The sequence below is a fragment of the Poecilia reticulata genome, chromosome 12 (assembly GCF_904066995.2).
Source record: "Poecilia reticulata chromosome 12, P_reticulata-male-v2, whole genome shotgun sequence".
Taxonomy (NCBI): Eukaryota; Metazoa; Chordata; class Actinopteri; order Cyprinodontiformes; family Poeciliidae; genus Poecilia; species Poecilia reticulata.
Genome location: NC_088841.1, coordinates 13,865,024 through 13,875,461, shown reverse-complemented (window position 1 = coordinate 13,875,461; position 10,438 = coordinate 13,865,024). Strand labels below are relative to the sequence as shown.

The 10,438-nt window shown below is 39.6% G+C and overlaps 3 protein-coding genes across 5 annotated transcripts in view; 2 read left to right on the top strand and 1 right to left on the bottom strand.

Moving 5' to 3' along the window:
• The first annotated feature begins 809 nt into the window (after positions 1 to 809).
• hspa5 (heat shock protein 5) lies at positions 810 to 4,507 on the top strand. Its single transcript, XM_008424363.3, has 9 exons — positions 810 to 966; positions 1,443 to 1,597; positions 1,707 to 1,938; positions 2,040 to 2,177; positions 2,267 to 2,379; positions 2,467 to 2,857; positions 2,951 to 3,188; positions 3,278 to 3,445; positions 3,548 to 4,507. The coding sequence occupies exons 2-9, from the start codon at positions 1,482 to 1,484 to the stop codon at positions 4,108 to 4,110; spliced, it is 1,959 nt and encodes a 652-aa protein (XP_008422585.1). The 5' UTR covers positions 810 to 966; positions 1,443 to 1,481; the 3' UTR covers positions 4,111 to 4,507.
• Positions 4,442 to 7,843, bottom strand: rabepk (Rab9 effector protein with kelch motifs). 3 transcript variants are annotated; one of them, XM_008424359.3, is made up of 8 exons: positions 7,685 to 7,843; positions 7,196 to 7,299; positions 6,947 to 7,101; positions 6,620 to 6,775; positions 6,373 to 6,537; positions 5,400 to 5,549; positions 5,174 to 5,323; positions 4,442 to 5,089 (listed from the first exon to the last, which is right to left on the bottom strand). In XM_008424359.3, the coding sequence occupies exons 2-8, from the start codon at positions 7,246 to 7,248 to the stop codon at positions 4,869 to 4,871; spliced, it is 1,050 nt and encodes a 349-aa protein (XP_008422581.1). In that variant the 5' UTR covers positions 7,249 to 7,299; positions 7,685 to 7,843; the 3' UTR covers positions 4,442 to 4,868. The 3 variants fall into 3 exon arrangements, with proteins under 3 accessions (XP_008422581.1, XP_008422582.1, XP_008422584.1); XM_008424360.3 differs by having other exon boundaries at positions 7,196 to 7,372; positions 7,685 to 7,842; XM_008424362.2 differs by having other exon boundaries at positions 7,196 to 7,290; positions 7,685 to 7,835.
• A 658-nt stretch (positions 7,844 to 8,501) lies between these two features.
• rgs3a (regulator of G protein signaling 3a) overlaps positions 8,502 to 10,438 on the top strand; it is a 142,223-nt gene continuing 140,286 nt past the window's right edge. Inside the window, exon 1 of the mRNA XM_008424364.3 lies at positions 8,502 to 8,596. The gene's annotated coding sequence lies outside the window, so the exon portion shown is untranslated. The remainder of the gene's footprint in view (positions 8,597 to 10,438) is intronic.

Genomic DNA, 10,438 nt, shown 5'->3' with positions numbered 1-10,438 from the left:
CAAATACCATAAAATAAAATAAATTCTGCCTATTAAGTTCAATCTAGTTTGATACGCATACATGCAGTGACTGGATTGCTCTTTGTTTTATCAATATTTTACATTTTCATACTGCTTCTAGAACATTTTTGAGGTATCCTCTGCTCTTCTATACTATTGAACACAACACACACTATTTTGTTTATGATGTAGAAATCAGTTTTAAATCAAGAAGAAAGAAAGCCATCACTTACTGGATATTTTAATTTCCAAATTGCATATTAGTAATGATGGAATGGCTAAAGAGCATTTATGTTGAAGTGAACAATAATATTTGCAGGCCTCATATCAAAACAGACAAACCTATGAATGAATCATCCTGACAGTCAGCTCATCTAATGAAACATGCTATTTATTTAAGTCATAATGGCATATTACTGATCAAGAGAGTGATCATTACAATGCATGATACTAGAGTAGCATCCACAGAATTACTTGCATTCATATTGTAGCTTATTTGTAGGATACTACAACACATAAGAATGTTTTAGAAAAGCAAATGCTACCCAAACTTCAAAATGTATGAAATGTGACGATGAAACACCTTTTCGCCGGTATGTAGAGTGGCGTGTCATTGCACCAACTGCATTCATCAGTGTTGCTGACTGACAGCCAATCAAGGTCGGCGGAGTGGTGGACAAGGCGATGACGTTGCGTCAAACTGATGTGTGCAAATCAGCACCGGACAGCGTGCTGAATGAAACCAATCAGCGCCTTCCAGCAAACAGCTGCTCAGCCAATAGCAGGCCTCCACGACAGAAAAGCAATAACGGCTTATATATGGAGAAAGCACACATTTCTCAGCATCATTCTGAACAGGCAAGATCGTAGAGGATACATAAGAAGATACGCAACTCATTCGGAGGAAACTTGACTGGATTGATTCATTGTCGAGGCCTTTAAATCGTTGATAACGTTGTAGTAACGGTAAGTACATAAATCTGTGTAAATATTGTAGAATATTGTGACATTTCGTGTTCCACCTAGCATAAGCGTTTTCCAAATCGTTTCATGTAACCAATGTATAACGCAAGCAAAGCATCGACAACAATAGTCTCTTTTTAATACTGCAGTTGCCATTTAAAAAAACAACAAAAAAACGTAATTTGAATGCAGTGTGACTTTGTTACATTTTTATTCGGTCTTCGTTCTTCCATGATATTGACATGTACATTAGCCAATAACTGACATTAATGCTAACATTTGTTTGAGATTAAGACTATTTATCCTGTTATTCCAGCTTGTAATTTTACTTGATGTTTTTTTCCCATGCATTTGGTTGTAATGGTTGTTTCCTGTCTCTAAATGGTGGGCAACGACTACAAACTTCTATTGATCGGTTAAGGAAGGGGGCCTCGTGGTGCATTCTGGATACTTGAATAGTCTTATTTTGTCTTTTGTAGGTTTTCCTCATTTCTGCGTCCAGAAAAAGAAAAGCAACGATGAAGCTGTTGTGGCTTGTAGTGCTTGTGGTCGGCACCGTGCGTGCTGATGACGACGACAAGAAGGACGGTGTGGGCACTGTCATAGGAATTGACCTGGGGACAACCTACTCATGGTAATGAATTAAGTCGTATTCAAAATGTCAGACATCTTTGAAATGTTTTCTTTTCCTTCATTGAGATACCAAGAAGAGTACTCAAAACTAACCTCTCTTTAATTTTCAGTGTTGGAGTCTTCAAGAATGGACGTGTGGAGATTATTGCTAATGACCAGGGTAACCGCATCACCCCCTCATATGTGGCCTTCACCAGTGAGGGTGAGCGTCTCATTGGTGATGCTGCTAAGAATCAGCTGACCTCTAACCCAGAGAACACGGTCTTTGATGCCAAGAGGCTGATCGGTCGCACATGGGGCGACTCCTCTGTGCAGCAGGACATCAAATACCTGCCTTTCAAGGTGAGTTTCAACTCTTAGCTGTTGCAGTAGTGGTCATAATTGAAGGGGTTTTATTTTATGTTCTCCAGATTTTTCTTTTTAACATTCATGTCCCATTTTAGGTTATTGAGAAGAAGAGCAAGCCCCACATCCAGGTTGACATTGGTGGTGGCCAGATCAAAACCTTTGCCCCAGAGGAGATCTCTGCTATGGTCCTGACCAAGATGAAGGAGACTGCTGAGGCTTACCTTGGCAAGAAGGTGAGAGACGTTTCCACAAACCACTTGATTTAATACTAGTTTCTAATAAATTACTGAAACTTACAAAAATTGTTTCCTTTTGTGCTCAGGTCACACATGCTGTGGTCACTGTCCCTGCCTACTTCAATGATGCTCAGCGCCAGGCCACTAAGGATGCTGGCACCATTGCTGGTTTGAATGTCATGAGAATCATCAATGAGCCGTAAGTATTTAAACAAAATGTTGAAATTATAGAAATATTTTACTTTCTTCTGTATAATACTAACTTTTAGTTTTTATTTGCATCTAGTACTGCTGCCGCTATTGCTTATGGCCTGGATAAGAGAGATGGCGAGAAGAACATCCTTGTGTTCGATCTGGGCGGTGGTACCTTTGATGTCTCCCTTCTGACCATTGACAACGGTGTGTTTGAAGTGGTAGCCACCAACGGTGACACTCACCTGGGAGGTGAAGACTTTGACCAACGTGTCATGGAGCACTTCATCAAGCTGTACAAGAAGAAGACCGGCAAGGATGTGCGCAAAGACAACCGCGCTGTGCAGAAGCTCCGTCGTGAGGTCGAGAAGGCAAAGAGGGCTCTGTCTGCCCAGCACCAGGCTCGTATTGAGATCGAGTCCTTTTTTGAGGGAGAAGACTTCTCTGAGACCCTAACCCGTGCCAAGTTTGAAGAGCTGAACATGGTAAGTTGAGTCTCCTTAAAGAGCTGCACAACAGTAATGTAACAAGGTTTCTCTAAAGTGGCTTACAACTTTTCACTTCTCTTCAAAATTCAGGACCTGTTCCGCGCTACAATGAAACCTGTACAAAAAGTCCTGGAAGACTCGGACCTGAAGAAGTCTGACATTGATGAGATCGTGCTTGTTGGAGGCTCCACTCGTATCCCTAAAATCCAGCAGCTGGTGAAGGAGTTCTTCAATGGCAAAGAGCCGTCCAGGGGCATCAATCCTGATGAGGCTGTGGCGTACGGAGCTGCTGTCCAGGCTGGAGTGCTCTCTGGAGAAGAAGATACTGGTAAGTTTTCTTTGGCTTAGTTGAAATTGCTAAACATGATTAAAATGGCTAGTGTTTGCTCATCAAAAAAAATCTTTCTGTCCTTGCAGGAGAAGTGGTCCTTCTGGATGTGTGCCCCCTCACCCTTGGTATCGAGACTGTTGGAGGAGTCATGACCAAACTGATCCCCAGGAACACTGTGGTGCCAACAAAGAAATCTCAGATCTTCTCTACAGCCTCAGATAACCAGCCTACTGTCACAATTAAAGTTTATGAAGGTAAGAATTGGACAGAACTCCAAATGCATAATATGAAATTTTAAAATTGATCATGAATGTAAAATGTTATAAAAGCCTAATCATTATCTTTTTATTTTTTAGGTGAGCGTCCTCTGACAAAAGACAACCATCTGCTGGGCACCTTCGACCTGACTGGCATCCCCCCTGCCCCTCGTGGAGTTCCACAGATTGAAGTCACCTTTGAAATCGATGTCAATGGCATTCTGCGCGTCACCGCTGAAGACAAGGGAACAGGTAACAAGAACAAGATCACCATCACAAATGACCAGAACCGCCTGACCCCTGAAGACATCGAGAGGATGGTGAACGACGCCGAGCGCTTTGCTGACGAAGACAGGAAGCTGAAGGAGAGGATCGACTCCCGCAATGAACTGGAAAGCTACGCCTACTCTCTGAAGAACCAAATCGGCGACAAGGAGAAGCTCGGCGGCAAACTGTCAGACGAGGACAAGGAGGCCATTGAGAAGGCTGTTGAGGAGAAGATTGAGTGGATGGAGTCCCACCAAGATGCCGATCTGGAAGACTTCCAGGCTAAGAAGAAGGAGCTGGAGGAAGTTGTTCAGCCCATCATCAGCAAGCTCTACGGCAGTGCAGGCGGACCTCCACCAGAGGATGCCGAGGAGCAAGAAAAAGATGAGTTGTAGGCAGGCTTGAAGTCTTTGGTTGCCCTTTTCCCTTTTAGGTGGCATTAACATGAATTTGAACTGATGGGACTCAATAGTGAGAGGAGTGACAGGGAAGGGGTGACAACAAGCAACCATACTGAATTTTCTATGACTTGAAAATCAACTTCAGTGTGAGAAATGTCCTTCGCTGCAAGGCGGAGATTCGTCAGCCCAGATGAGGCTTGTTGCTGCTGTTCTCAGGCAGTCCTAATGGGGGTTTTGTGAAGGGGAGGGGGTTATTTGGGTGGACAAGTTATTAGCAGGTACACTTAGGATGGTGTCTGTGGGATCAATGGTTCTGTTCACAGGCAATGCTCAAAGTTATTTATTGTACTTCTGGAAAGACACTGAAATAAATGTTTCATACAAACTATTAGCTGGTGGTCTCATGCTGCATTAATTTGATACTTGTTGGATAGGATTTCCTTCAACACAAAATTCAGGGTTGGCACAGAGTTAACTTATGGCTTTAAATTCAAATTTTACATAATAGGATCGAAATGATTAAAAATGACATTTGCAACAGAATAGAATTCTACTTGAAACTGTCATCCTGGAGAAAATTAGAATTCTAATGGTGAGAATAGTTTAAAAGACTTCTGGTAACACTGAAAGTTGTACATTGAAATTTGAAACCTACATGTAAAAGCTGTCAAGAGTTAAACATACAGGCAGCTCTAAAAATCAGTGACTTCTGGAATTTGCAGGAACTGACATGAACCTTGAATGGCAAAAGTTTACTTGACAACGGTCACAATGCAGTCATTATAAATAACGCCGTGGGTGTCCATTCCTCCAAATGCAAAAGCCAGATTGATGGTTTCAAAGTCTGGACTGTTGGTCTGCGTCCCATCTGCATTCCTCTCCCTACACAACTGCCATGGCAATAAACACATGGAGTGGTCCAGGCGGTTTGGTGGCAAATCTCCAAATTTCATTAGGGTCCATCTGCTCTTATCTGCAAACACAGAAAACAGCATGACATGTCTGGTCTTAAGAAACATGAGTTCAAGAAAATGAAAACCAGGTAAAGGCAGTGTACCAGTATTAAATCTGTACATTGAGTTGACGGCGCCGTCTACAGTCAGCCCTCCAAATATATAGACGTTTGCACCCTGTACCACAGCCGAATGGGCTGCAACGGCTGGTGGGATATCTCCTTTTGACTGCACTTTCTCCCACTTCATGATCCCTTTAAATATGGATTCCAATATTAGATTAGCCAGAATTTCCATAGTTTATATGTTTTACCTTGGTAAGAGGCTTACATGAGTCAAGAGAATACATATCACTGAAGAACTTATCTCCAGCCATGCCTCCATGAATATAAATCTTCGAGCCAACAGCAGCTATGACGTGTCCGTGTCTGGACGCCGGTTGCCCACCTTGTGTTTCTGGTTGAAACCAAGTGGAAGAAACTGGAAAGACATTCACACGCAAAGCATTAAATTAGCACAAATCTTTTCTTGAATTTGTTACCATTGAAGCAATGTATTTTGAGGAGCTGCCTTTCATAACGTACATTTACACACACTACTGAGATCAAGTTGTAGAGCTTTTACAGAGAGCTCCACAGTCACTGCAGCAATGTCTGTTGAAACTAAAATAATATCTGAACTCAAAGCGGACTGAATTTATGGTATTCTCTCCCATCGATCTTAAAACAGTCAATTCCTCAATTGTCATACTAGATAGTTTAGAAGACATATAAATACTTAAACTGGCTTGATGAACAATTAGCCTGTATTTTTAATTTAGTTTTAAAAAGTAGCTATTATGAAACCTGTCCAATGTCACTTTCTCTTTGTAATGGACAACAGCAATGCCATTTATATGAATACACCTTCCTCTGTTTTGAAAAGACTAGATGCAGCAAGGTGGTTATTAGAGGAAGTTGAGCAGCATTATGCCTCTTGGATACTTATTCAACTTTGTACAAAGCTTAAAGAGGTGTCACTCTCCTTTATAGTCAAAAACTGCACGCCTAACATTCTGTCCTTTCACACTAGTATTATGGTAATTAGAATTACTTTATCCACTTATAATCAGAATTTGTCAAAATTTTATTCTTTACATGGACCCTCCTTACAGTTCTCTGAAAGAAGTTAGCACATTTTTGTTTGTGCAAAGTTTGTGATTTTTATTGGATTCATTTAGCATAATTTCATATATTCCTCAGCATTCTTTGCAAAACACTGCTTATTATGATTATCTTACAAAGCTGGTTCTTTGCTCTCTAACCTGTATCAAACACATGAAGTTTGGTGTCTGAGACGGGTGCAGCGCCTGCTTCCCCACCAGAAAACACATACAGTTTGTCCCCTATGCAGGCTGAGCTGGTGTGGTACGTCCTGGGACTGGGAAGCTCCCCTTTTGCTTCTACATTTTTCCACTGAGGCTCCTTGTCTGGAAACAAAATAGACTTCACTGTTTTCATAGGAATTATAAACAACTGCTGATTAGAAGAAAAGCTTAAGACAAGATTTACCAGAAAGCTGTAGTTTCTGGATACATTTGCGATTCCCCGTCTGCTGTGCCCCACCAAACACCCACAGGCACTGTGGACAGCTTTCAGACACAAAACTGCAGTGTTCATATCGGGCTTCTAAACCTTTCCAGTCGGATGTGATCCATTCATGATTATCTGGTAAAGAAGAATAAACATACAAATCCAGACTTGTGACTTTTAACTTGAAGGAGTCACTAGTCAAGTACATAACTAATGTTTTACTTACAAAGTCTAAGTGGCTAATGCTTTATCATATGCTTAAGCTATAACAGGTACACGTTAAAAACTGGTTGTGGATATTTTTACCTAGATTTATAGCATATGACTCTGAAAAACTGCCACTGGGATTAGCTCCCCCAACAATAACTATTCTTCCTTTTCCTCCATCTTCAGAGGGAACAAACGTGCAGGTATGACCCACACCAACCCCTGGGGTGCTTCCACTTGGTATCAATGAATACCTGTTGACAGCAAAAAGGATTTCAGAAAAAAAAACAAGAGATAATTTCTATTCTTACATAAATGGTACAAATGATACATTTTTACTATACATACCAGATTCCTTCTTTAGGTCTATCAAGCGGGTCAAGCACTGGGAGAAACTCCATGGCACACAGTGGTGAAGTTAAGTCAATCTTTATTCTTCATGTCTGCTTTGACTAAGACAATAATGCTAATATTTTCTGTGTAGAACGTTACAGGAAGCATTCACAAAAGCTCTTACGTAAAAACCTAGCACAAAACAAAAAGTGAAAAAAAAGAGACTGGCTTTTAATTTTTTTTCTTTTTAAAACAAGAATTAGATATCAACTTTAAAACTCTGTTGAAATTAACTTAGTTTAGCTAGAAAGCTCCAGGTGGAGACAGGAATAACAGCACGAGCTTTACCAAGCTTAGCATGCGAAGCACTTCCTCCACACCTAACTGCGGAGTGCGGAATAAAACGAGAACAAACTAGTAATCAAGATCATTTAACAGTTCTCTGACACTGTTCATTAAGTGATGCTGTTTACAAAGTTAAGTAAAGATAAGACGTTTACTCACCAGCGTAAATATTCTAATTCAAATCAAGCATGAGCTTTAGAAAACAAATTATGCGTGGGATTTTGCGTTAGCTACGCTATTTGGTTTGATTCAGACGTATTTATTATGGTTTCGTAGTGCGCATGCTCTGTAAATTGCTTCTCTCTTTTTCTTCTTCTTTTTCCTCTTTTTCCTGCTTCTTCTTCTTTTATGACGGCTGGAAAGCAACGTATTGATGTGCGTTACTGTCATCTACTGGAGTGGAGTGTGGACCGGGACCTTACATGTATATTATACCACACAAAACAAATCAAATTTTCTAAATTCTTTCTATTAATTTTGTCGTCTTTTCAGTAGAGAACAAAAATATTCAGAAGTGGAAAGTTCTTTCAAAAGATCTTGCATATTTAACTGTAATTTATTGTCTTGTAGTTTACATACAAATTCCCTTATTTCAACAACAGAATATTTGGAACAGAACAACAAACCATGTTTTATTGTCTTTTCTTGAAAACAAAAATTGTATTTTGTTGGATGTTTTCCTATTTTAAAGTAAAGTACTATTTAACCCTGTATGGGCCAAACCGTCCTTTCTATTTCGTCCTGTTCTCCAAGTTTTTTTTGAATACTGTAAGGCCACCTGCCAGTTCTTTCTTATTCCCGCTGTTTCTTGCATCGTTCTTAAACTTTTGCTTAATAATTGATTTGATTTCTTTTTAATTGTTTCGCTCTACCCAATGCAACACATTAATACCTTATGTATTCTCAGGAAGTACCTTTTAAATTGTATAAAATGTCAAAGAGCCGTTTTGCGTTTGCACCTGTCAGCCACCGTAGTTTGCAGCTCGTTTCGCATATGATGAATGCGGTTTCGCCCAGTGCCGCTTGCTACTCGTTTGCACCTTTCGGTTTTTTTTACATTGGCTGACCCAGGTAAGAACTTTTTTTTCTTTTTTGCTAAGTCACAACTTTCCACAACTTACAATTCAGCTTGATGCTGAACGTAGACTTGTTTTCTTGTATGCACAGAGTTGACAAAGTGTAACATTCACTCCCTATTAAATTAAATTTAAGTGTTAGAAGTCTAATATTCCGGAAGACAGCTTTAAGAAAGTTTAAATATTTGGTTCACGATACTGGAGTACAATGCGTTCACTAGGTATTTGTTGGCTTTATTGTTGGCTGTAATGAAGTCGTTTCTTTAATTGAATATGTTGCAGCTGTTAAAGTTGCAATTCTTACCTTTTGTGATTTCTAGTGAGTCCAAGTTATATTGAATGTTGAATGATTCACAGTCATTTTACCATGGAAAAACGGCAGTTCACATAAATAAAATACAATTAAAACATATGTACATTAAATGCATGAGAAAGAACCTGGTCAGTCAAGTACAATAGCTGTAGCACAATGATGAATTCATACCGTTTTAGTTTTTTCAGTGTAGTAATTGTTTATTCTTTTTCAGATGTTTTTGTTCCATGTTTCATATTTATCCTGCCAGTTTTGTTAATGATTGAGTCACAGTTTGCAAATCAACATTGATGTGGTAACACTGATTGCAATTCACACTGAATCCACTAGGCTGTGCAATTGTATTACAGTAAACCAAATTTTAGAAGTACTCTGTATTACCCATCTACTTGGGACTTTGCTTTACTGGCCAACATATTTACCTGATTTAATTTTAGTATAATTGTTAACTTGCCTTCTTCTCTACTACATCTTAATTGTCACTCTTGCCTTTGTTTTCTTCTATGTTTTCAGGTACTGTTCTTTCATAATATGTGTACAATTTTATGATTGAAATTTACAGCACACATTTTTTTTATAGATTGTCTGAGTTTTATAAGGCAACTATGGTGTCAGGTGAAGGCCTCTAGCTCTTGTTACTGACAACTCAAGAGCTAAAACATCTGTATGCTTGTCTTTTTTCACTCATTGCCATTTAGACAATGAGTGACTCAGAGGTTTGTTAAGAGAACAAATGGCATCATGAAGACCAAGAAACGTAATGTAGTGCAGGGATTGAGTTGCAAATCCGTTGGAAGTTGCTACAGGTAATACGGTATAACGGCATCTCGAGCTTTGAACATCTTGTGGAGAACCGTCCAATCCATCATCTTAGAGTATGAGTATGAGTGAATGGCATAGCTGCAAGCCTACCAAAACATGGCTACCCACCTAAGCCAACCGGCTGGGAAAGGAGAGATTTAGTCAGAAACGCAGGCAAGAAGCACATGATAATCCTGTAGGAGCTGCAGAAACCTACAACTTCTGACAACTAATGTTTCCACAAATATTGGGTTTAAGAAAAAGTTGGCAAGAAGAAAATTGTTATTGAAAGAAAGTCATAAGAAATTCAATTTGCAGTTTGCTATAAGCCATTACTCTGGAAGAGAGTGTTTTGGTCAAGTGACACCTGGTGGTGCCTGAGCTTGAGCTATTCCTAAAAGAAACATGAACAGAACTTTTACACCTGAAAGTTGGCAGACATGACATGCAGCAGTAATTTTGTAGGTGATCCTATAAATATTCACAAAGTTTTAACAATACTGAGGGAAGGGTTTTTTTTTTTTTTTGGCTTGAACACGTAAAATGTGTCCAGAGGTATTAATAGTTTTGCAAGGTTCTATATGTCAGCAAAAAATGCAGAACATTTGTTGTCAAATGAGTTTGTCTTCGTAAATGACTGACATATGGAAGTCCTACTCTGCTTCCCGTTTGGGAAAGCTGTGTAGGAGTTTCAGAGAACTACTTTGTTTTCTTTTCCTTTGA